Source organism: Rissa tridactyla, chromosome 1 (genome assembly GCF_028500815.1).
Source record: "Rissa tridactyla isolate bRisTri1 chromosome 1, bRisTri1.patW.cur.20221130, whole genome shotgun sequence".
Lineage (NCBI taxonomy): Eukaryota > Metazoa > Chordata > Aves > Charadriiformes > Laridae > Rissa > Rissa tridactyla.
The window spans coordinates 201,952,977-201,980,323 of NC_071466.1; the positions used below are offsets into that span (position 1 = coordinate 201,952,977).

General features: G+C 40.9%; 1 protein-coding gene across 3 annotated transcripts in view; it reads right to left on the bottom strand.

Moving 5' to 3' along the window:
• Positions 1 to 27,347, bottom strand: part of GRAMD4 (GRAM domain containing 4) — an 83,330-nt gene that overhangs the window by 14,176 nt on the left and 41,807 nt on the right. For all 3 annotated transcript variants that reach the window (XM_054220571.1, XM_054220563.1, XM_054220580.1), the window contains exons 4-13: positions 17,010 to 17,130; positions 9,793 to 9,854; positions 7,554 to 7,686; positions 7,037 to 7,062; positions 5,238 to 5,329; positions 3,582 to 3,673; positions 2,531 to 2,579; positions 1,608 to 1,679; positions 203 to 246; positions 2 to 111 (exon numbers count right to left, since the gene is read on the bottom strand). In XM_054220571.1, coding sequence (XP_054076546.1) covers positions 2 to 111; positions 203 to 246; positions 1,608 to 1,679; positions 2,531 to 2,579; positions 3,582 to 3,673; positions 5,238 to 5,329; positions 7,037 to 7,062; positions 7,554 to 7,686; positions 9,793 to 9,854; positions 17,010 to 17,130 — 801 coding nt within the window. The remainder of the gene's footprint in view (position 1; positions 112 to 202; positions 247 to 1,607; positions 1,680 to 2,530; positions 2,580 to 3,581; positions 3,674 to 5,237; positions 5,330 to 7,036; positions 7,063 to 7,553; positions 7,687 to 9,792; positions 9,855 to 17,009; positions 17,131 to 27,347) is intronic.

The window sequence follows — 27,347 nt, forward strand, 5'->3', positions numbered from 1 at the left end:
CCCATTGCAAGCCCAATAATCCTGTAGGGCAAAAAGCAGGATGCGATAAAAGCTGCCCATAGAGTAATGTAGAGCTTCTGTGTTATTTCTGGCTGGACCCACATGAACAAGCTGAAAACAAAAAAAGAAACAAAATTTTATTACTAGACATTGGTCAAGTCTTGTTTTAAGAGGAAAAAAAGACTCACGTCAGATAACTTACTTTTTAATTTTTTCCAGTATGTCTGCCATCTTGCCAAAAAGGTTCTGCATAAGAAGCAAGAGAATTAAAACCAAGCCCTGCACTATTTTGTTTTTTTTTTCCACATAACAGAAACCAACAGAGTTATCTTACAGAATAAGCAATTCCCAGAAGTGATTTTTTAACTAATTTTTATCCATTTATGTACTTCACAATTGAGTAAATACAGAAAAGGATAGGAATACTCTACGACTTCCATCTAATTTAACATCTTGTTCTGTAACTCATGATTGATTGTTAGAAGTGAAGCAGCTATTTGACCCCACTGTCATGAGTGGAAAGTGTTTACATCACTGCAAAAATTTTAAATTAACCTGTCAATCTAAAGTTACGAGCTTCTGTCAGTAGGCAACAAAATGGGAAGTTTCTTCACACGTTTTGAGCACTGAAATTTCAGGAAATGGTTACTAAGTTCATCAAGTGTTGGACTGTTAGCTTCTTTGGAAACACACCACTATCAGGTTTTTGTAATACAACCGTGGAGTTGCTAGATTCCATGTCATTCCAACAACTGTTGATGCAAACCGACCCCTACTCAGGACTAAGAGGGTTATTCTAAGAGCCATCTTCTCTAACCCATTCTTGCTGTCACAGCACCTGTAAATTTCACCTTCCCCATAAATTTCCAAAGGTATTCATATAAACACATGCACCACCACCACCAGCAGGAGGGAGATGAGCATAGAGAAAGATTGGCAAGAGAAAGATAAGCTACTTCAGCAGCAGCACGTCATTAGACATGGCACAAGCTGCAGTTCAACTGGATGGTGGAGTCCCTCAGCTGCTGGGATAGCTCATCAAACTGATGGACGTGGGAGAAAACCTTCCTTCACCCTCTCCCAACAACCAGTAGATTTCAGGGCTGGGGATGGTGTTTAAAAGAGGCTATTTCAGAGATGCTGTACAAGCTGTTGAATTAACACACCTAAACAGACAGCAGCCTTCAGCTAAATCTTGAAGGAATAAGGTCTCCCACACCAGTTTTGTGACTAGCAGATTTGGTATATGGATCCACACTCCATTACATCGGGGTAAGATTCGCCACCTGATCTACATTATCAGAAGCTCATATGCGTATATTAGGGGGAAAACTATCAGAAGCTGCTTCTGTTCCCCTCCAGATCTCGCTCAGAGCCACGACCAGAGAACCTCCAACAGTTCTCTGAAGCATCGTGCCATTTCAGAAGCTCCAGGAATCTTACTGAGATCTCTACTGCTCGTAGGTAAAGACCCCTGTGCAAGAAAGGTATTGCTTGTTTGAGTGTTTGTTTTCACATGCTGCATAACAACATTCTTTGACCACTTGGACTATGAACCTCCTTGTTTCTAAGGAAGCAAACAGAGAGATCCGAGAGCAGCACAGTACCTGCGCCTTCTGAGCCACATCTAGAACAAGCTGAAACTTTTCAGACACGGTCAGGTCCTCTTTTGGGGGTTCCTTTGGTAAGAAAGAGACAACCCATTAATTTTCACCTCAGCTGAAACTGTTATTTTACAAAACTCCTCATGACAAGGCAACACCTCAAACTTCTTGGCAATAGACCTCTCACTTTAAACAGTCTCTAAATTTGCCAAGTTCCTCCCTTGTTTCAGATCTACTGTTCATGCTTTCATTGCTGGTTATCTTTAGTTCTCGAGGCTTTTGCCTCATGGTATATACAAACAGATTAATATGAGGCTGTGAAAGACACAGCAAGTCTTTGGAGCAGCATGGTTACAATGATTTTCAGTCTATGACCACACGCTTAAACTGACCTATTTCTGGTCTAGCACAGAAATGTCATTTTTGTTAGACGTTTTACATCTAGAACGTTTTAATTTATTTATTTAAATAGATTATTGACCTTTTAAGAGTAACAAAATTATCCTGGAAACAAGGCCTCAGTAAGTCTTAGTGAAAGGTCTGAAATTCAAAGAGCTCCATCTTACATTAACGTGTAAAATCCTTCCTGCTTAAAGCAGGGTATGCAAACATTAATTTCAAAATGTTACGAAGAAAACAGAATGCAAGGCTTCTTGAAGATCCCAGAAGATCTAACTTGTCCCAAGCTGGCATATTAACACTGATTCCAGAAATGGGATTCAAGTTTGGAACATTTTAGGGTGAAACACCCAAACCTAAGAGCGCTGTCAGTGAAGATTTCTAAATTGCAAGAGAAAGGAAAAAGTTGTAGTGTTTTTGCACCTCACTCTTCCTTCCTTTCACAAGTACCCACATGAACGCAGAGGAAGGTCTTAAAGGTGCAACTTTGAACGCAGGCATACAGGCCAGGCCGGTCAAACACCTACCACGGGTTCAGAAACTTCAGGCACAATGCTCCACTGTATTCTCCAACCCCTAGAAGTTATGGAAATAGTTAAAGAGAGCAAGTACTTCTTCTCCACCTGCCAACATGGATTATTTGTAAGAGGTTAAAGAGTAGCTTTCTGCAATAAGTACTTATGGCTTAAATAATAATAAAATAATACCCAAATCAAGGAAGGAGCCACAACATAACAAAAGCACAAGTGGACAACCACAGACAACTTTAAAGGTATATACATTTAAGAAAAAATAAAATATTAGCTAGGTAGACACTACACAATCACTGCTTGTGGGTTTTACAACATAAGTGAACTGTGTACACAGAGTAAATAATTAAGAAGATATTTTTTCCTATTTTTATTGCAAACAAAATTAGATCAACTTATTCAGGAGCCTATTTAATTCTAGCAACTTTCAGAGAATAGAGTGCCAGAGAGTAAGTACCAATGAAGAAGTCAGAAAATTATTTTAAAATATGCACATTAAGGTTCCCTCCGCCATTTTAAGGGAAACCATCAGCCTAAAATAGCATTTTAAAAACATCTTCTCAGTACAGAAAACGTACATTTAAAAAAAAGTCTTAATTTTTAATAGAGACTGAAGTTACAAATGGAAGATATGTTGGATAAAGTATGCCAAGAGCTACTGAAAAAGGCAAAACTGCAATTCTAGGCCTAGGTGAAAATTCTCCCCAGGGAAAAGCAGCAGGCTTCAACATTTAAGGTGACATCCTCCAACCACTCTGAATGATGCAGGATTTTATTTTAGAATTTTAACGTGCTGAGGGATTTGTATGAGGACATGCAGCATCATTTGTGATGATCCAAGTCACAGGATACAAAGATAATTTGTTAGACTACTCAAAAATTAGAGAAATTGAGTAATAAAATTAACGATATTAGAGTTTGAATTTCACTTTGTTAGACTTAACTCACAACATTAGAAAAGGCAACAGTTTACAACTCAATGCAAGAATAATAAAACATCTTTCAAGCAAAGCGTTACAAGAGAATAATCTAGTATTTAAGTAAATACCTGGCTATGAGGTAATTTAGGGACAACCTCAAAATTGCTAAAAATAAGAACATAGGAATGGCCCAGCCATGCCATACAGCATTCATGTAAATCTGCAGATTAAGAAGAAGAAAAAAAAAAAAGAAAAAAAAAAGAGATGTGGATTACAAACTGGGGTACAGTGAGCTGCACGAAATACCATTGCCCACTGTACTGTTGGTTCGGAATCATGCAAATCAGATCACAAAACCTAACAAATTTTAGCCACCCTGTGACTGACAACAGCACTGCATTCATTAATGTAATATTGAAACTAAGATTTAACCAAATCTCTAGATGACACTTAACTAGTTCTCAGCTGCTTGAGAGAGATTATTGAGTATTTCCAACACTGCAATTACATGAAGGGGTGGGGGAAGTAAACCCTAAGGTCTGTGAATTTGCTTTGTGACCATGATATGGTCTAACCTCACCTAAGGCAGTTGAAGCAATGGTATAGTAGAAGAGTTATAACAACTAGCCCCATACAGGGCAACAGGATAAACTCTCGCTCTATTATTTCAGGTCAATTAAACCACAAAATTTTAACCAACCTTAAAAAGATTGCAGAAAAACAGGTTTTATTTTACCTAACAAGTACAAACACAAAGTGCTTCAAAAGGTATTCTGTCCCTACCCTAGCTTCGGAAAACACAGAGACTACAGCCTCCCTGCCAAGGCTTTTTACTGATAACCCCAGAATGAAGCACTGCTCTGTCTCCGACGTCCCAGAGCGTTCTGAGCAACAGCTGAAATTCCTTCGTTCAGCTTTTATCTGAAGAATGGGTTTGCCAGGAGAGGCGAGAGAAAAATCAGTAGATTAGGAGAAGGGACAGACACAGGGCACAGGGAGGGGGAAGTCTCGCCCTCAATATTCCTTCAGCTGTGTCATGCAAAGTAGCATTAAATAAGGCTCTATAACTTACAGGGAGGGATCGTTTAACGAAAAGGTCTGTGATATTTCTACCAAACAGGTTCATTCAGCTACAACTACTGGTAATAATTTCGTTCAATATCAAAGTGTTTCACATACACTGTGACCAAAAGAATTTAGATCATTTAATTAACAATTAGAAGGAAAAAAAACAAGTCAAAACTCCACTAAATAGTTATGTGGCATGCAAACCTCCTTACATAGCTTGAATGCTTGAATTTAGCTCACAGAGCCAGTGTTTGCACATGAAATGACACCCAAGTCAAGGCATTTTGTCTCTCATCAGTAAGTATGATCCTAACGAATGGCACGGAGCACGGATGGTGAATGATAGCTTGTCAAACATAGCCACTATCATCACTTCAGCCCTAGACAACACGAGATTTTGCAGAGGCTGAAGTAACCACGAAATTACAGGACTGGAAGGCAGGAAACAAGAACCCAGATAACAATGCCCAGATCATTTTAAATTATTTTAACAGTTACAAAACTATGCTACAATAAACCCAGAATACACAATTTAAGTAGCTTTGAAATATAACTGAAGTGACAGCTACTGGTATGTTGCGTTAAATGAAATTACAGTATTTGGGTTGACTTAAACTGCAGCATAACCCCTGCTCAGTTATGGCAGTTTCAATGAATTTCAGTTAATAGTACATTTTAAAAGTCCTTACTACTCCTGGAGGAATAGGATAACTTACAATAAAGGCAATAGCAGAAGTGTAGATAGAATACCAGTCTGATAAGGCAGAAAGATTCTTCACAAAATTAGTAACAGGTTTGGCACCTCTCTCTAAACAGAAGCAGAGAAAAACACAACCGTTAGAAATAGCTGGCAGTGGTTAAATCTCTCGTAAATGACAAACAACCAAATTAGAAAATTAATAGGAATATTCAAGACATGTAAAGATAAAAAGGCTTATCCAAATTAAGAAAAATGAAACCCATCGATGAAACTGAACAACTTGGCCTCGGCCCATTGATCCAGCCTGTCCAGGTCCCTGTGTAGAGCCTTCCAACCTTCAAGCAGACCAACACTTCCACCCAATTTGGCACTGTCTGCAAACTTACTGAGGGTGCACTCAATCCCCTCATCCAGATCATTGATGAAGATATTAAAGAGAACCAGCCCCAGTACTGAGCCCTGGAGAACACCACTGGTGACCGGCCGCCAACTGGATTGAACTCCATTCACCACCACCTCAAAGCTTTTTTACCACTTGGGCAAACTAGCAAGGGGACACAGGAAAACAGGAGAGGGGCTGCTGCAAGACCTTTGCTTTCTCTGTTGGAACACGTGGGTTTTGCCTTCCCTGCCAAGAAGCAACACAGCTTCGGTTGTGTAGAGGGCCCCAGGAGTACCCACCCTCATTTGCAGTACAGCTCACAATGCTCAAAGGCTTTCCCCTCAAGAGAGCCTGCGACTTGCTGTCCTACTTTGTTTGGCTTGAAATTCAGCTATCCTTGATATAATCCCTGTGGCAAGTGATTAAACAACTAGGACTAGATTTCCTTGAGTATCAGCAGCACAACCAAAGCAGCGGATGAAGTAAGTGGAAGGGCATGTTCGAGGCACTGGAGGAGGTCACGGACTCGAGCACTGCTCCACCATCCTAGACCCAACCTGCAGGGAAGGTCAACACCTGGAAACCGCTGGTGACAACAGGGGTCTTAAGAGCAACCAAGGGTCTTGAGAGCTCTGGGTGGTTGTCAGGCACAGCTGGACAACAGGGATGTAGATTTTGTGGCTCACCGAGTGGAAGTTAAGAACCACCCAAAGCCTAAGCTTGATAGTGCTTTTTTTTTTAAAAGCTATTCTGAAGGCAATGCACATCCACCACGGAGAACAGGTCACAAGTATTCTCCCAAATGAAACTAGAATGAATAGCAATATTAGAATAAGGAGAACAAAACTGACCTTACATGGAGATTACAGACCCTTATTTCAACTTTACCTTCCCCCCCTACAATAACTTAACAATTTGGAGCATCAGCCATTTTTTTTTTCTGGCTGCGCGGAACTTTTGGAGGGCTTAACTACTTTGTTTAATCCACCATCTTCCATCCTCCACCTTCCAAAATAATTTACCAGCTTTCCAAGAGAAAGAAACGTGAGACATACTCGGGGCACACATCATCCAACACCTCCTTCTTAGAAAGCATAAGCTAATAGACTAGCAAACAAACTACAAGCAGCTCAGGCACTGGTGTATGAACACTCTTACTTTTGCCATTGGAAAAATACCCTGTTCTCATTCGTTACATGCTTACACATTTTAATTAACATTACATTTTTAGTTCAGAGATACCCTATGTAATTCAAGATTAAAGGCAAGCTTCTACCACTGTTCCTCTAAGTTCCTTTGCACTCCAAACACTAATTCAGGATTTAAGGATCATTTCCTCTTGTGAACTGGCAGAAGTATTTCAAAACACTGCAGCAATCCTCCCAATAGGGTTACTAAGAACTATTTTTACTTCCTCAAAATAAAACACTTACTTAATCTTCTCATATTTTCAGTCAACCTGAAAAATAATGGATAAAAACAACCTGTTAAATAGGCAAGTAGTGCACAGTTGTGTACATTTAGTCCCTGAAATACTGTTCAAAGTTACAAATTAGATGTTTGTGCTTAAAGCTTCATTCTTGGCTGTTATGAACAGTTTCTAGTAACTAATACAGCCTACTTTGCATCAGACCAAAAATTGAAATGTAAAAGCTCTCCAGCCTAACTAAGACTATGGCCACAGTTTTCAAGAGGCATATGATGGAACGTGGTAAATAATATAACTCTTATTCTACCTTAGACACCAGATAAACTTCAGATTTCATGTTTTGGCCAAAGCATTCACAAACCTTTTGAGATGGTTTTGTACTTTCCGTTTTATTACTTCTAATGCAAACACTTGCTCAAACCATGTAAAAGGTTGCTAAAAAAAAAAATAGAAAAGAGGGGAAAAAAAAAAGCAACTTGTAAAGAAGCCAACAATTTCTCGTAGTCACGTTACATATTTACCTTCTAGCACTAAGTGGCTCTTCTGTTTCCACTGTATTCTCTTCTGGCTGAAATCTGAAGTCCTCAACATACTCCCCAAATTTGTCACAAAACCACTTCTGGAGTCTCGAACAGACTGTGTGACTACGCTTATCTATAAAAAAGAAGCACTGAGTATCAGGGTAATACTAGAAGACAACTTCATACAAAGCCTGCCCCTGTTCCCGCACGCCATGCTTCATTGGGAAGCAGATTTGTACAGCTTTCCTGTCCTTCACCAACAGTCTTCACGGTAAAACTCACTATGCAGTTTCCTTCTGCCACTGCACTAAGTCTGGCAAAATAAAATGGTGACTCCTGCTTCGCTGTAAGTACAGCACATGGAAGTATCTTATTACCAGAAGTACAGAGATTACTTAAACATCCTAACAAACGAGAATTTTTAGCAAACACTGTAAAAACATTTTCTGGTCAAGAAGTTCCTGTAAACAAGAGTGATGTAAATCTCTGCGCTCCTATTGTGCTGAAGGGTCACTTTGAAAAAAGCAAGTGGAAAGCAAAACACTCCTGAGCAGAGAGCAGGACAATCAACTTGCAGCCATGCGAATTTGACAGGAAAGGGAGGGGGAAACTTAAGCAAGATTCTGCAGGAGGTATTTTTATTACCACTTTCCATCCATTTACCCACTGTAAAGACTCTGTGTGTGTATATACATAAAAACCACACACGTTCTTTTTTCTAAAGTCAGGCTACAGAAGTTATGCTGTATGTGCCACTTTCTATATACGGAATATATAGTCATAGCAGTGTCTGGAAAGTCTTATATGGCAAAGTGACATAGCACTGGAACAGGCTGCCCAGGGAGGCTGTGGAGTCCCCTTCTCTGGAGACTTTCAAGACTCGCCTGGATGCAGCCCTGAGGGATGTGCTTTAGGCAATCCTGCTCTAGCAGGGGAGTTGGACTAGATGATCTCTAGAGGTCCCTTCCAACTCTGATGATTCTGTGATTCTGTGAAAGTAATGGCACACTTTCTCTCCTTCAGTTTCAGTGGAAAAACATAACATAAATATATGGCTATGTGGAAATAATATGAGGATAAAAGCCTTAAAGTAGCACAAGTGAGAACAAAACAAACCCCTTTTGCTCTACCTGTAACTCGGAAAATAGACAGATCATTCTTTGGAAAAGGAGGCCAACACAGCAAGGTCACAAAGAGGACGCTGGTCACAACTATTCCAGGACCAAACTTAGTACAGAACTCCATAAAATTAAGATATGATTAAAAAGAGGCATGAAAGATTTATCAGCCGACTACAACAGCTGAAATGATACTTTTAAGCATGTGTGAAAAAGCAACCAGTGCACAGAAAATAAAATCAAACTATTTATTAATGAATGAGTGATACCTAGAAAAAACAAGGAATTTAGTGGCAGTTCACAGCTGAGAGAACACTTCCACTTGAAAATAAAAAAAATACGAAGTAGCTTCACACATGCTAATACTTCAGATAGCACTGAGAAAGAAATTTTGAGTGTACAAGACAGAAAAAAATGGCAGGTTGTAGTTCACATAACAGAAAGTATTGATATTATGGAGTACAGGAGGAGCAACTTCAAACTTTATCTGCAGATTTAAAAGCCTAAGTCTCAATCAAGAGGTGTGGTGAGGAAAACTTAAGTGTACTGAAAGATTGAGAATCTGCCTGTTGCCTTAATTCTTTCAGAAATCACCATATTATTGAATTCATAACAAGCAGCAGCTTGAGCAATGTAGACGCACATGTAAGAGTCCAAAAAATGAGTAACTCTTAAGCTTATTCCTTCTCCAGAATGTCTTTTCTTTTAGAAAACAGAAGCAGTAATATGGTTAATCGCATAAAAGAGCTTTTGCAGTTGAGAACAAGATAGAACAGCTTTTCTTTGTAATACACCTGTTTTCTGCTAAGTCAAGGATCAGCAAGGCATGCAAGAACGATGAAGTCAGGGAACAGCTTTCATTACATTCCTAAAAGCTTTAAAACACACAATCAATTCCTTGCCGAGGTGTGCAAATTCAGCTACAAAAAGTAAATGCAAAATCACGTATAGAGAGAGAAGCAGCAGCTGCTCAAATGGTCTTTCAGATTCGGCTTCTTCAGAAGCCTGCTTAAGGGATCCAGCGAGTTCTTCAGCAAGGTTTGATCTTCTAAGAATCAGAAGAAAGGGGTGAAAAAAATCCGACTGAATCAAACTGCTAGTAGACATCTGACCAAGATTACCTGTTCCGTTGGCTTGCGTCTGTGGCTTTGCAGGTTGCTGAGCTGCAGGCACCTCTTCCGTCCTACAAAGAAAATGGAAACAATGGGAAATGCTACAGATGAAAAATTTTTTCCCTTTTAAGTAAAAGAAGCACTGGAACCTCCAGGGTTTCCATAGCTGAGATAATACAAGAAAACAAGGAAAAAAACCAAACTTATGCTCTTTTGCAAGATTCAGAATATTCATTGCACTTAGGATCCAGGGAAACACCATCCGCTGGAAGGAGAGGTGTGGTTTAGTCATTTCCTGTCACCAGCAGCACAATTTCGTCTTACAACTACTAAATAATTTAGTATCAAATCTGTTGCATCACTTATGCCTTTTTGTTGTATATTCATTGCAATGCCTGCCAGGAGAACTCTTCAGAGCCCCGACTCTTCCCGCAGTAATAAATGAAAAGAGATTCCACATCGCGAGTTGATAACCACAGTACTAAAACAAAACCACAGTTTAACACGTGAACCTTGAATTCTGCCATCGCTACCGGAGCCAAACACCACCCATCTTCACAGTGAGAGGAACAGGTGTCAAGAATTACTTAAAATGTTATGTTGTGAGCTCTTGAAATGCACAGATACCAACCGATTTCAAAAGTATCTTTTTAAAAACTTGCAAAATTGAAATAACTGTCTGAAAAACTGGGACAAAAACGTTCTGAAAATACATGGCAAGTAGCAGGCATCATTGGTCTCATCTTTCAAAATGAGTCAAGAATAACATTCTCGTCCATTAAAAGCGAACAGATTTTGGAAAACACAAATGCCTTTGCCATTCTGCACATGTGCACGGTTCCAAATTACATTTGCGTTATCCACAGCCTCCAACTGCCAACCTGTCTTGAGAATGCTTCAGGCTTCAGTCCAAAAGTCTTCAGCCATCCATGTAGATATCCTACAGAAAGATTTTTTCTAATGAAGCAGCAGCTTTGACAACAGAACACCAGACACAGCAAGCTTTGCTTGACAGGGAGTTGTACGATTGAAAAGATTACTGCTTGAAACAAAAACATGCCAGGGGTGCAATTTCATTATCACTCATTTATCAGACAATATAGGTGCTTTCAAATGTTCCCTTCATCTTTTGCTCCTCGGGAAGGGATCCAAGCAAGACGCCGATCAGCAAATGCACAGCGAGAAGAAGGATCCCATTGTACTGGGCAGATTGCAGCAATATAGATGGATATAGAGTTCTCTCTCCTGCTGTTCCTCTAAGAAGTACATTAGGGAAAGATCTCAATGCACTGTCTGCACATGGAAAAGGTCATTACTAATGTGTGCTGTCTCAACATCAGCATACATCAACGACTAGCATGGAGAAATTACAGAATTAATTACCTCCCTTCGTTCCTAAGCACTCCCCATATTTAATGAGCTTTCCACATCCTTGTTCTTTTCTAAAAGGACATTTAGAACTAATTTAATGATTTCTAAATTATAACTGGACATCTATCTGTGTGGGGAAGCTGAATTCAATGGTTTCTGCTTTCAAAGCCATTTGTTCTCACACGTCCTCACCTCAGGACTTTTCCACACGACCTCTGCATTTGAAGCAACTCTTCTTTTCAAAAGCCACCTGAAATTACACCAGTTTATTTTTTCTAGCTAAACTTTAACTGTGGTTTCTGTGCCATCCTTCCAAAGTTTCTACACAAACCATGGGTTCCCCACCTAAATCCTCGTCTCCTTGCTCTTTCCCCTACGTCCTTTCATTTCCTCCATTTCCAGCTCCATCTCTCTAAAGACAGAGCCATTAATGTAATTAAATTTGCACAAACTATTATTCAGCAGTGTCTTGTTTTCCCCTATTGGCTCATCAGGTGGTTACACCATATAGGTGGGCATTTTCATCTGCAATCTGTCACTGTTTCATTGAAGCTGAAGACACATTTAAGTAGAAAGGAGAGAGTAACTCACAAGCAGGTTCACACAGGCAGGAGCCAGTTACTCAACACGCTCCAGTTGTGCAAAGGCAGTGGGGGGGTGTCACACCTGAATGGCTTCAGTGACAGAGCCAAGATGGGATCCCACCACCACCGGCACCTTCAGGCTGGGTCTTCCTTTGACATGCTGGGATATATTTTCAGAAGCAGCACAGCGTCATTACTCCCCATGTTTCTTGGGAAAATAATCCAAAAAAATCTCATCAAGAAGCAGTTCTCGATAGCAGCCTCACGGGGCTCCATAAGGAGCACATGATGGTTTGGCTTTGGCCCTTCTTGGTGCTTTTTTATTTCCTTTTTTTTTGGCAATGTCTCACTTGCCATCTGCCTGTTACTCCTTCCCTGTGAAGGGCCTGACCTTTACGAATCACCAGGTTAATGACAGCTCATTACTGCACCTGTGAATCAGGTTATAATTAGCCACTTTAGACAGATTTGGGCCAGGAAGCTCAGAATTCATTGTTTAGGCTTGCACACCCACTGGGAAGCTCAATCCCAAAACCAGGTCATGTTGAACCAGACAGCACATCGAGACCACTGACAGAGGGGAGGAATTATTTTTCCTACAGTTTGTGAACCTCTCTTCATGCCAGAGATCAGCTAAAAGGCTGGAAAACATAAATGGTCCCCGGAACAATGCAAAAGGCTCTGTTTCTGTGTTGGCTTCCTAACTGCAGCCTGTACCAAAGAAAACAAGCTGCATGAACCATGCTTTCCACCGAGAAAAAAGGGTGTGATTGGTAACACCAGCAGATCCCCATCCTGCGCCTAGGTTGTGTTTGTGCAACTAGAGATTGCACCCATTTGAAAGCACAGGCTGATTAAAACAGAAAAGAAGCAACTGCAGCCAGTGGAGAAGACAAACATAAATGTGCCGAATTTAATTTTTTTTTTTTTTTAATATATACTGAAGTCAGGGAAGCACGACTGTTAGAGCCGTTCATGACTAGCAGACGGGCAGCATTCAAAAATGACCAGCACACACTGATGCGGCGTCCACTCGATGCTGCCCCACAGAATGGCGCCAAGGGCTTATTTCTGTAGCTGCAAGTGTGACACAGAAGTTAAGGCAGCCTTGACACCAAAGGCCATTTACCTTAACTAAACATTTTGGTTTTGTGCACCTTTGGCCTTGAACATGGTTGCAAGTTGAGGCGTATGTGAATCAACAGACTCTCCCCAACAACTCTGTGAAGTCCAGACCCGCTGCACACAAATGGGTCCCGTCGCTGCTGGGATGTTCTCCGACATACTGAAAGCAGTTTTCCTGCAGGCTGGCTTGAGTACTGAGTTCACAAGCAACCCATCACTCTCTTGACAGCTGAGCTGGAAGCCAGTCAAGGCTGTTATATCTTTCTTACTGCTCAAAGCAACATAAATGTGTACGCACTTCTATCACAAGCACTTTACAACCTCAGAAATACAAAAATAAGCATAAAGGAGATATTTTCACAGCCCAGTTTAAAGACTAATCATTCAATTATACATGTTTTCTTAGCCTGAGGAGCTGTGACAAAACTGAGTTAAAACACTTTCATATGTTTTGCATCTTCTTCCCATTAAAACACACCAAACATTTCAGAAGCCTTTGTCCTCCCCACCAGATACTCCCACATTTTACCTGGCTAGTGTCCTAAACTGGTAGTTTCAGAAACAAAAGAAAAGGTTTCAGAAGAAATAACATCAACCTAAAGTTGTACAAGGTCCAACTGTTCATAGGCAGGAAAAAAAAAAAGTTTAAACTCTTGACAGGAGCTACTTTACAAGCAGCAGCCTGTCACCAAATCTACTAATTTAAAAATAAAGGCAGGCACCAAGTTCAGCCCACAGGATATGTCAGCAATCCCGTATGGATGTCAGCAATCGCAGCACGGCACAGCAGCCAGGTGGGAAACTTTTGACCCAGGTTCTTGCTACCTGCGTGGAGTCCCAGCCTGACGGGGATCCTTCCAGGTCGGAACGCTTCCTGCGCCCAGAGCAACCTCAAGCTGAGGCACCTTCTCAATGGACAAAGTCAGCCATAGCCAAAACATCGCTTGTCTAGAAGATGACACCATTTAACAAGAGGCCAGGAAGAGTTAACCAAGGTAAGTAGTACAGAAGGAATACTGGCTTATGCAGAAGCATCGTCTATTTTCTCCTCTTAAAAATAGCTCGCAATGATACTAATAAAAAGGTTTGCATAAGCCACAGCTTGTTGGTAGGTGTTGTTGCAAAGCTTCTTTTTTTGTTTTGGGTTAGGTTTTTTTCCCTGTGTGATGGATGTGATGGAGATAGCTCACAATTTGTAAAATAAGGCAGCAACAAGCCCACAAGTTACACCAAACAAGCATTGCTCACACAGACTATTCCGAATTATTTATGCATTGTTCCATTAGCAAAATGTCATAAGCTTCAGCTGTTGTACCAAATGCTGAGCCGTCCCAAAGTGTGTCTGTGGAAAACTTCAACTGAGGCCACTGTATTTCTGAATACTCAGATACACAGAAAATGAACACCATGACAAATCAAACCACTAAACACCCTCTTCTTCCACTCCTCCCTCCACACAATTCAATGAAAGAAGCCCATGGTCTTCACTGAAAAAAAAATTTAAAAAAATTAAAAATCTACATTGTTAGCTCATTGTTTTCTCCTTGCTGAACACTTTGCAGCATGTATTTCTATAGCTACATGTATTGATCTATTGCACAAATACTTTTGAATACTGCAACTATTAAAATAATTTCTTCCCTCTTACACCACAGCATGGTTTGTTTTTCATTAGTAGTTCACTTCTGTAAACAAAAAGAAGACTACATGCACACGTGTTTATATGCATATCTATTTAAAGACTATATGAAAAACTACCTAACTGAAAAGCCAGGCAAATTTGGTTTTGTTGACATAAGCAGAGATGACTTCCTGCAGTTACTTCGCTTAATAAAATTGAGTTTCTATCAGGCGTAAATTTGACCTATTACATATTTGATTGTGCCAGCCAACACTTTGCCTGTTGCCTTAACAAAAGTATTTTAAAATGCATACAGTGAAGTGCAAGAAGATAAAAAGCAGTGTAGAAGAATTTCACACAACGGAGCACAGGTTAAGGAAAAAACATGGGCAACCTGATTTTTCTCGTTCAGGGTAGAAACTGAAAATTTTTCATAGTCTTATTTTGTTGTCATCTTACATATACCTGCCTGTCACAAAAAGGTTGGAATATTAGCAAGACTAGTTAGAAAAAGATTTGGATAAAGGGGATAATTGGCTGAATGTAATCCCCAAGTGCAATACCCAAGCTAAAAGGGCTACCGTAATCCTTAGGATATCTAAATGGGAATACAGTGTTGAAGCAGACAGGTCATGCTACCTTAATTTAGCAACGGCACGCCTGCTAGAGATTTGCTGTTGTCCACAAACCAACAAGACACAGATGTTGACACTAATATTGATAAAGACAGACCTTCAAACTCTTTTTTTCTGTAAAACACATGTACCTCTTAAGTCACAGTGAAAACCAAGCATGAAATTTGGCAGCCCAGGTCAAGACTGCACGTGAACCAACCTTGCACGGAACTAGTGATTTTGGAAAAGCATCGGTGTGAAACACCAGCCAAAAATACCCCGTGGTACTGGGTACTGAGGATAAGAGGGAAGGCCTAATTTATCGTCTATATAATGCCTTGGCAAACCCACATTTTGAATACTGCACGAATTCAGCCTCTTCACCTTAAGACACAAGAGTTAAAGAACGGCAACTGAAGTGATGAAAGGAGTACTCTTAAGGAGACACTGGAAAAGCTGGAACTCTTCACTGGAAAGGAGAAGAGTAAGAGAGGAAAGGACTGACCAAGGGCGGTAAATAAGTTGAATGCTGAATAGTTATTCACCAAATCTCACAATTCTGTAACTACGGGGCACTTCTTGAAACCACTAAGAAATCTGTTAAAAAGGAAAGAAAATAAATTGCTATTTTAGAGTCAAGAGTGGACTTCTGTAATGTATTGCCTCCATAGCTCCCAGTGGCAGATAGCATCGGCACTTTCAAGAGGGGGTTAAACAAATTCACGGATAACATGTCTGCAAACAGATACCGAAGTGAGAAGGCAGCAATGTGCCTTCTGATACTCCTAATACAGCATTTTTGGATGCTATAGGCATAGGAAGTAAACAGACCACATAAAGCAACCAAGCTCACACGTTTCCTATAAATAGCTCCTATTCCCATTGCTACAGAACAGCAGGAGACATGGACCGCTGGTCTGACCAGAAAGGCATTTTTATGCTCAGGATGAGTACAGAAGGAAGCAGCAGGCTGGGGAGAGTTTGTATGGCATTGGGAAACCTCATATCCAAGCAAAAAAACTTTCCCTGTTTGTTCCTGCTTGTCAACTCTAAGTAACTGGCAGTGCTTATTGCACACAATTACCAACTCAGCCTGCACTATCTATCTCTCAGTGACAGTAGTTGACGGTGAACCACAGATACTACTGTTCAGCCAAGCAATCTTAGCTACTGCTGAGGAAGATAATGCAGGCAGCTACGTATGCAAGTGGTCTAGACCAACAAGGCCATCAAGCAGCTGCTATGGTCTTCAAATCTGAAGTCCACACAGCTAGGCAGACTAAGGAGAGACAACATCAAATGTGATGCTTGGCATCATCAAGGTGGGTGTCCTCAAGGCTGAAAGGACTTAGGGGTACTGCAAGGCATGTTTCCATTTGTCACGGCAGTGGTAAGGAAGGCTCAAACTCCAGTCACTCCCTCACATTTAAGGGTTGTGCTGTGGTACTGGGATGTCCTTGCTGATGCTAGAAAAGGAGTAACAAGGACTGGGCAGTCTGGACGTGACATAGGTTTTGAAGAGGCAAAGCACGTGCAATAGCATGGCAAAGGCTCTGGCATTCAGTAGCACACAGTGCACACCAATAGCTCCAAGTAGGTGAGATCCCAGAGGGAGGGCATCAGAGAAGGTGAAATGAAGAATATCCCAACTAGACAAGTGTCAGGACACCTCTGTAGCTAGGGCAGTATGTATGGCCAAGTAACGCAGGTGTACATGGGTGTACAAGATGCACTTTTATAGGAAAACACAGACAGTTTCAGTTTCTGTGAGCTACTAATTTATTTTAAGAGCCCCTAGGCTGGAAATGGATGCTTTCACCAGAATTCCTCAGAGACAGTCAAAGATCTCAAGTGGCTTTCAGTTTTACAGCGAAGATATTTATCTTACCTTGCTTTAGATATTTCTCTTACCTTGCTTTAAGTACTTCATTGACTTTTTGTTCTAGTTCTAATCTCCTCTGCCGTTCCTTTTCTAGCTCCTGCCTTAACGTTTCAGCATTTGTTTCTTCTCTCAGCTTCCTGAGCTCCTCCTCTGTAAATTAAGGAAGAAGAAAAAGATTTAGTTACCCTGAAGTATTTCTATAAGGAAATTAAAACCTAATTATGACAGATCAGGTGGTGGTTGTTGTTTTTTAATCTGTGCTATACCAAACATTTTCACCAGAAAAAATGATTAACCAAGGGCTAGAAAGACTTCATAAAAAACACACAACTACATTATGTACAAAATGTTTAGTTAAAATAGTTAAAGCAAGGAGAAAAACAACTTCAAAGTTTTCTTTTCAAGGTGCAATGTATCAAAAATAAGGCCTTGGTACAAGCTACGTTTATCTAAATAAAACGTGACGTACCCTTCATTCCCCAAAGAAAGGATCAGCAGGAAAGGCTGTCTATTGCTAAATCCAGTGGTTGTAACAAGAGAAAAAAAAAAAGTATGTTTTCTTCCCCCATGTCTATGAGTAGAAAAACCCCCAACACATACTCACATAAAGTCATACGATGCCATATAACCTGTCAATGAAATCTGTCAATTTCTGGCACCTCTGCATTTTTATACAAGTCAGATGGCCCCACTATGGACCTGAATATCTCACATTTTTAAGAAGGGGTTATGAGATAAGGAACTAAGTTCAGATTTTTACCCTGTTCTGAGGTTAGAGTGTGCCCTACTAACCTCCATATAATAATTTATACATAAATATATATATATGTACATATACTTACTTATACAAACACTCTCACAACTTTTTTCACGAGAACTTAGTGTCAACTACGCATAAGGCTCTTTTTGTGTCTAATTAGCCTTGTGTTTTTGTCACTGGCAGCATCCCTGTCCATGCCCTTACTTTACTCTAGAGCTGCAACGCTCAAGCTACTATCACTGATCACTCTTCCCAGACAGGTATATAAGAGACATGACAAAAAGGAGATTGTGAATCTCTTTTTGTTGAAAGAAAGAAAAAAAAAAAAAAAAAAAAAAAGACACTCCATTTTGCTCTTTGGGTTTGTTTTTAAGCTCCACCTCAACAATATAAGGTAGAACAGCAGGTGTATTTCAAGCTTAAAGAAAACCAGAACAGAAAATACTCGCTAATTCCACTATCAACACAGACACAGGGGTTCAGGCTTTATGTCATTTTACAAGATTTGTATATTATGTTATACCCTCCAGCAACCTCTTCTGTTTCTTTTTACATATTGCCTTGTAAATCTTTCATAAGCAGATAATTTTGATATCTGAGCCCCTCTGACACCAATCATTATGCGTATTGAGAAGGTCTGAAGCCCTAGTGCAAATATTCAGAAGAGCTGATAAACTCTCCCCCCGTCCACAGGAGCCCCTTGTGCAGTATCTCCGATCATTTTATCCACTGTGCAAGTTAGGTGGTGGTAGATTAACCATATTCCTGCAGCGCTAAGAGATTTAGGGCACAGAAGAGAGATGGGAAAAAGCTACACAAATCGAGAGGACAGTACAATGTGATGGCTTCCACCATGAAGCTACAGATTGAACTCCACCAAACTGAAAGGAGTGCTGTCATCTCGCCACTGATGCTTTCTCTGACCAGAGGAAGAAGAGCTGGAACACAGAAACCAAGTTATCCTCCAGCAACTAAAACTGAAATGTATTCCCAAGGGCAGGGTAGGGAATTTTCACTGTTGCAGCAGGTATTGTCTCTCCTGTAAATAAATGGAAAGATATGGACATAAGGGCATACCTATGGTGCTGTTCCTAATTATGCGTCCACAAGGAATTTTAAATCCAACAAGAAAACTATGTTTATAAGTAGCTTATCCTACTTTCATGGGCTCGCCTTGTTCCAGAACAAGAGCACGCACACAGCTGAGGGGAAACATCTGTTGCACTTCAAATGCACCGGAGCTTGAGCAATATCATGAAGATATCACAAAAAGTTCCAAAGCTTGATAGGGATGTTATCTTCTCAAGGCCATTAAAGGGAAAAAATTCTTCATTAAGTACTTTTTTTTTCTTTTAAAGAGGAAGTGACTATGCATTGTGTATACATAAGAAAACCGCAAGCAGTGTGGTTTTCTTGAAACTTCTTCAAGTGCCCTTGAAACTCTACTCAGATCTTCCGGCTTCCTTAATCCTAGTTTTTCTGATTGCGCTACATCTTGTTCCACTAAAAACAAAACAAAACCCCCAGAAACTTGACCACTAGGAGGACAAACAGTGCCGGAGCTGCAGAATTTCTTTATGCAAAGAGGCAGAGTTAAAGGGTACACAACAAACGAGGTAGAACTCCTATAAAACATAACAAAAAATACAGCATCTCATCATTAAGGATTGTCACGGCTTCACATTTCATGGCATTTCCTAACTTTCAAGTACATGACTTTGCAATTTAAATCCACTCCACTACAACTGCTCTGGCCCCTCCAACTCTTTAAAGCAGCGTTTGTTGCTGCTTTGGCAGCACTGCAGTCTGGCATTGTAAAACCTCCGTGTTTGGTTAGTTAAATACTTTACATTTGCTAAGCAACAGAAACCACAGGGTGGGGGGGAGGAGGGGGAAGAGAAGCGTTCTTCCTTGCCCTCTCCCCTGAAATAATCTACAGTTTGGCCAAGCTGAACTGAACTTATAAAGGACATTTTTTTCTAGCCCTGAGGGCTCCTCCTGTAGAACGAGTGAAGCTGGCTACAAAGACCAGAGGTCACGGACCCTTGAGAAGAGCCTGTAAGAACATTTCACCATGGTATCTATCTATTGAGCTTTACAGATGAGTATCCTCCTTGACAATGAGAACAGAGTGCTCCTTGGACTTCGTCTTCAGGCAGTTAAAATTCAAAGATCCTCCCCTCTCCACACACACACAAAAAGGTAAAACATAAAAGGACACACTTTGGGTCCAAGATTAATCATCTTCCATAATTTCTCTCCCAGGTACATCAATCTCAGCTCCCTATCTTCCGCTGGGCAAAAAAACTTTAAAATATTACAAGAGGCTCAGCGCACATTTTAAGTGGACATGCAGGTGATGTGAGCAGCCATAAAGGTGACTTGGTGAGAAGGGGAAAATTACTGAACAGAAGAAAATGTCTGCTGAAATGCTGACAGAGAAAATGCCTGCCAGCCTGGGAAGCAGAAGCATCCTTGCGAAGTGCAGCTGGCCTCTTAGAAGTACCCAGCTGGGTACCTAGAAACCAGAGGCATCCTGAGATACCATCGACAAGAGCAAAACCAAGGAACTGTGGCATCAACTTATCATCTGAAAAGGTGAAAAACAGTCTGGAAAAAGGGGAAAACATCTTGAGAAAGTAAGAATTGGTACCTGACATTGGCTGTTCTATCTGCAATAACAGGACAACGTGCTAGAAAAATAAAAATTGGCCCAAGAGAACAGAAAACATCAACATCTATTGGCCACGCAGGGTAAAAAAGAGAAGTTAATAGCATCTATTGGTTGCTGTAGTGGTGGTGTCCTACACCTCCTTATTTCTCTACAATACAAAAATGACTTAATTTTTATCCAAAACGGAGTTTCTCTGTTTGAGAGCTTCCCGTGCTGCACGTACTTTTCCTTTCCTAAATAGGTTGAACTCTCTGCACAAATTTTCTAAGTGATCTTGGATCTGGGGAGGGTTTGGCTTGTCCTCCCACTTCTGGGATGGTTGGGTCCCCCCCCGGGATGATTTGGCACCTTCTGAGATCCGTCTAATAAGTTTGCTACTGGTATTATTGTGAACATACAGATATATGTGTACATAAATAATCCATCATAAGTATTTCTGCTGCTGTATTATTGATATGTTTGCTTCACTAGTGATAAGTTTGTAGTAAACTGTAATAATATACATGTACTTGGTTGCTGCCATGCTACTGAATGCTGCCAATAATTTATAGCAGCTTTATATATATATATGCACATATATATTTTCATTCATATATATATTCACTTTATCACAGGTATAGTTGCTAGTGGTGATTTTTGTGGTATCTGTGGAAATCTGTAATAGAGAAATTTAGACTAAAACACCTATGTATTACAGAATCCTACCAACCCACAGTCACAATCTCTATATACCTCCAGGCTGGGTAACCCTTTAGGTCGTGACAGCACGTATGACCCTGAAAAAATGCTTCAAAATCTCTCTAACAAAGTCAACTTGTGTAAAAAAAGCAGAACAATACCTGGGTAATACTGCACTTTTAAAAATGAGAGAAAAATGTGAGGAAATGCAACAATAGTGTTTCAACTACATTAACTTGCATATTTTTGCACTGTAAACCCTAGGAGAGTTGACCCCGTAGGAAAGACCACCATCAGCAATGCATCTCACAAGTTACCAAAAAAATGTATCCATGTCAGGTTTTCTACAGTATTTTATCTTCTATTAGGTGTAACACAACTGTCGCACCTGCACTCTAAGGATTTGATCATTTAAATTTGAAGACTTAACAATTCAAAAAATTTAGTTGATATCACGTAATTTTTAAAAGATAAGCTACCCAGCATTTTGTTCCATCATTGTATGTCATCAGCCACCAGAGCAACTGAAAAATTTCAGTTTACTCCCCAGAATACACAAGCTTGTAAGAAATGTTTTGATAAAAAGCTCTTAAATAACGAAGTATTTAGTTCAGGTGAGACTGAAGAGTATCTGAGAAGTATTTAGAAAAGAAGGATGATATATCACGCTGGGAAGGCGTGGCAGCAGGTTGGATTTCTAATTCAATACTGCATGTGCAGTAAAGCGGATGTCTCCCTTAATACGGGGATTGGAGGTGGATTAGGGAGTCTCCTAGTAGCTATTTTACATAATAGTATCCCTTTGTAGGCCTACAGGTATGCTGCAAAATCCCCCTCTGGCACAAAGTGATAAAAAAAAAGAAATAAATCAAAACAGAAACAGTGGTCTGCAGTCTGTAGCTAGCTACCAAATTAGTTTAGTGTTAAATCTAAGGAGTGAGAGTTAAAAACTAGAAATGCCAAAAAGCGTACAGGCACTCAGTTATATTTACGTGGGGAAACACCAGTACTCAACAAGACAGAAATAACCCTTCTGCGTCTATGTTAACTATGGCAAATCTCCCTACAACCCTTTGAACATTACCAGAGTTCAAGTATGTTGTTTAATTGGTACTGAACGCACTAAATCCCAAGCCACACCGATGGAGCCACACAATGGGAGTTTTCTCCAGCACAGGCAGCTTCTGCCCTTGCCAGACGTCCATCTCCTACAGAAAGCTAATATTTTAACTTGGTCCCCACTAAACCAACCATACGACGTTACTAACAAGATGTTAGGAGTCTGAAAACATGCCTATTTTCATCATCATAGACATCGAAGAGCTTTTAGTCTTCATCTTAAACACCAGCAGCAAATATCAGTGCTGTGAAAGACGTGGAACGGCTCCACCACTTGTGAGAAAGCAAAAGACATGCAAAGAGCATTGTCTGACCAACAAGTAGCGATGGAAGAAGGACCCACAAGAGACATCCCTAACCCGTTTTCTACCAGTTTACAGTTATTTTGTAATTCATATACTCCTCTGGAGACAAGTTCACAGTTCATAGCTATAACTGGATACAGCTTAATTGTGTACTGTTTGTTACCTGTTCTTCTTCTAACCTCTGACTTTCCTTCCCCAGGGCTTACGTCCTTTCCACCAGAACCACAGAGACCACCAAAGACTTACCACAAATCTACCCAAAAGACTTCAGATAAAACATTAGCCTTTGATCCCAGAGATTGCAAGACATTCTGCTTCTTTGCATGCCAGATGCTCGGAAAAGAAAAGGGCTTCTTTAAGCCATCGGTCTATCAGCTCCATTTCATTATCCATCCTTTCTTCTTTAAGTCGCATCTTAAATTCACATCCTCTTTCATGCTTAGACTTCTACACTTCATTCAGGAAGCACAAAGCTCACCTGTTTAGGAGGACTACTCAGCATTTTAAGAAGGAAGAACCTAAAAACCTACTGTTCCTGCTCTAGATTTTTATTTTTCTTTTCCCTTTAATTCAGAAAAGCCATGAATGAAGTTGGTGAGGCATAATGATGGGTTTCAGCATCACTGATCCCTCTTTTGCCAAGTGCTTCCTCAGAATTTGTTTTGGTAACTATGTTTTTCGTGGACTCCATATTACATCATTTAGTTTTAAAAAAAGAAGTAGATTAAGGGGAGGTCCTGTTAAACTGAAGGCAGAAGCTCTCAGACTTTGTCTAGCTCGGAGGTGGTTCTTTATGACAACCGAGGCACAAAGGTGAGAATAATGTAAATTGTTTTTCTCTGTATCTTGCCATAGGTATTTTGCAAAGCAACATTGAGAAGGCTAAGCCTCATATACGAACATTTAGTAGCTACATCAAGTGAAATGAAAGTGTTACTGAGCCCAGCACCCTGTTTGGTGATGGTCAGGACAAGGAACTCTTCCACCGGCACAACAAGAGGGACTTGCAGCAGTACCCTCTGAACCACCACTGACCTGCAGCGCAGGGACTTCCTCCGCCAGGCATGCTGCACGGTGCTAAGGAGGGGAACAGCAGCCAACGTTACAGCATCACACAGAGTGCTACACAAAAACTACTCCCAATACATTGCGATTATGATTTCCTCTTTGTAAGACCACAGTTTAAGGTGCCAGTGAGTGAGAGCATTAGCTACTTAGAAGGAACAGAGCCACCTACAAGCCCTGATTCACCTCCATAACCTTCAGCAGCGACTGTCACAATGAAATTCCACACAGCAAGGGTGAACTTTTGTCATATTTTTTGGTATCATTCAACCACTTATTTATTCAGTGGTGAGTACTTCTAGATGAGCAAAGCAACCATTGTATGGAAAAAGTAATTCAAGAGTAAGCGCAAAAAAAAAAAAAACCAACCAAACCACCCCAAATCCAACACCTCATATGATCTACTGCTATCTAGGGATCAAAGCGTGTTGTCCACCCATTGAGCTACACAACTAATCCTCTATGAAGTCTCATTCCTCCTTCTGCAAAAACTTACTTTCCTATTATTCCAAAAGACTCATCCTGAGCCACTTTATCTTCAGCTAAACTGTGTAGAAGAAAATAATGCTAAAAACACACGAAGGTGGTTTTTTTTTAACCCAACCCGTCTATGGATGGGGACAAAAAGTAAGACATCCAAATGCTAATCAGATAAGGAAAAAAACCACCAAAACAAAAGAAAAAAAAAAAACAACCAAAATGAACTCAGCAAAGAAGGAAAACTGAAGAAAGAACTATTTGGGGTTTTTTGCATTTGAGAACATGACCTTGCTTTGTCAAATTAATGCTTTTCCCTTGTGGTCAGGCCTTTTGATTGTTTGCATGAGTCTTTCATACAGAAAAAAGTGTGAAAAAAGATTTTCTAAAAGGAATATTGGTGTCATAAAAAAAAAAACCAAAAAAGCAGACAGATACATTAAAGATGAACTACATTTTTTGAGTGCATATCCTTGCCTCCCCTACCCCATTTTATATGGGGATGTTGGTAGAATGGAGAAAGGTTATAGGGAAAATGTGGTTTTTATATTTAACTGTTTCTTTCTCCAGCTGAGTCTGGTTTACCTACACACATCAAAACGAAGAAGTGACCTGTCATATTCAGAAAGTCATGCCAATTTGCCTTAAAAAAATCCTAACAGAGGTTTGGCAGTTAAACAATCCCTGTTTGGCAATTAAACAATCCCTGTTTGGCAATTAAACAATCCCTCTTTTTACTTTGTTTCCGTCATTCTGTTGTGCCTCTGCTCTTTCAAAGGTAGAGGAGCTGCTGCTCCAGTACTTACAACAAGCACAGTTTTTGAGGACCGATTTTTGAGTCTCTTTGCATACGCCTACAGGGCAGGGAGCAGCGTGGGCTCTCTCTGCGCTGATAAGAAATAAGCCAACTCTGATCCAGAAGCAGTGGAGGGAAGGCTGAGTCTGAACCGTCATCCTCCTTCTCAGTGTCATTAATATTCCCCTGGTACTATTTTCTTCACCCCGATAGCACCATTTCATGTGAAGTGTTCTACTTCATGTGATGAGGGAGAGTGATTTCCAAAGCACATTATATTTGACAAGATCGTCTTCCTCTGTGCAAGCTGGTCTATCTCCTCTCTCACCATTCCTGTTATGTCCCACTTCAAGTGGGTGAGGTTAGAAAGAATTAAGAGGTCATTACTATGTACAAAATAGTTATGCTAACAACCAATTAGTAACTTTACATATAGTGTTTTCAGTGGAGCTTTATTGTATTATAACACATACAGGATCATTTTCCCTTCATTACAGAAGGATTTTAAATATAAGCTTCCTGAAAATATGCAAACTATCTTAAAATTCAATAGCTGAGACAGATCCCCTTCTCAAAACATCAAGCGGGAAGTTTTCTGTTGCTAGTTACACTTTTGCCAGCTTGGAAGTCATGAAGAGTACTGCTGCTCTATGAATTTTCAGAAATTTCCGAAACTAAAAATGCCAGAAAAGTTGCAGAATCCATCTAAAATGAAGGGAAATGCTAAAATTTTGTTATTACTGCAGAAACTGTTTTCACTCCCTGGTTTTGGCAGAAGTGAAACCATCTATAAATGTTGAAATAACATCTGGCTCAGGAATAGCAGCAGGCTCTCCCAAGGCTTTTGTGTGACTGAGCCGAGCAGGGAAGGGCAGGTTCCACACAGGGCTCCCAAAATCTCCAGCCCAGTTAGACAAAAGGGACAGGCACAGCAGTGCTGACCGTGACCCTGCCTGAGCTTTCACAACAACTCTGCAGTTCATGAAGCCAAGTTGGGCAAGCAAAAAAGGGCAGAAGCAAGCGCACACCCCACCAACATAATGCGATGCGTAGGCAGCATCTGTTTGAGCTGGTGGAGGAGCTAAAACAATACATCTCTGTCAGCAGAGTGCTGCACTTTGGGTAACCAGCCCCGCAAAAAGGCGGTGTGACGACATGCTGGGTTGGGCCCTCCACCATTCTGGCATCTTCATGCCACCACCATTCACGCACTTTGGACAACGACATGCATAGATCGCACAAGCCAGATCCAGAACAAGGACCGGCCCAGGACTCTGGCCTGCTGCCATGCTGGGTTGGAGCCACATCCTTTCCCTCTCCCCTGGTCTCAGGAACTTTATGCTCTTGGAATCCAAGTTGAGAGCGAGCGTGAGCACAACCCATCCTCCATCAGTCAGAGCAGAGTCCTCACAGATGAGAAACAGAGGTCTGAATCCCCCTTAGTCTGCACTCTGGCCTCTTAAAACAGCAGGCAAGAGCTATAACCTGCTTAGAATTGCCTCTTCCAACAATGTGTCCAGGAAAATGAAGCCAGAATTTTGGAGGGTTTTTTTGTCCAGGAAGGCTAGACATGAACTCAGTACACATGGTGCATCATGTAACCATCTCTGGGTATAAGGAAAACCCTTCCCACACCTCTTAAGAAACTTTCTGTTGTTTTTGAGAAGTCTCCCAGTCAGAAGTCAGACTTGGAAAAACTTAAAAAATTTGTTAATACAAAGCAAGCGAGAGCAGCTCTGGTGAACAGACCGCTCTGTGGCAAAGCCTGGACTCAGTCTTTTCACTGTGGCTTCTCTGGGTGCCCAAAGAAAACGTTCGGGAAGATTCCCCACCAGTCACCATACGCAAACCACAGTCCTCGTTCAGAGGGACTCCACAAGTTCAAGGGATGCATGCAGGTGTCTCAGGAACACCCTGTTAGTGCCTTGGAGTCCCGGATTTTAAGCCGAAAGAAAGAAGACTCCAGGGGAGGAGTAAAGGGTGAGAGAAGCCCTGGGTAAGCTCCACTGCCACAGCAGCCTCGGTGCTCACCAGCGTCAGCAGGATTTGGGATGCCATGCTGCAGCGCCAGGATCTGTTGGCCAGCGTTGACCATCTAGCAAGGAATGGCTACTATGGCCCAAAACTGGTATGTGGGGGCCTCAGATATACACAGTAGCTACTTACTCTCTTACCAGGGTCTTCGCCTGCTATGTAAAGCAATGTTTTATTCTGCTTCAAGATTTCTGAACCAAAGGTGACTACAGGCTGCCGTGTCAGTGAGAAGACAGCAAAACCAATGAATGCAGCGAATCCGTTCCTCTGCTCTTCTCCAGCTCCGCTACTGAGGGTGTTTGACCCTCACGTCAGGAGAAATTACACCCAGGGTGTTCTGACATAGCTGGTAATTGGACTCTGACTCAGCTTCATAGTCAATTTGTTACATACAATTACTATGGGTGTCTGAGGAGGTATTAGCATTTCTGTACAGAATAGGACTTTGTAGTACAGGTC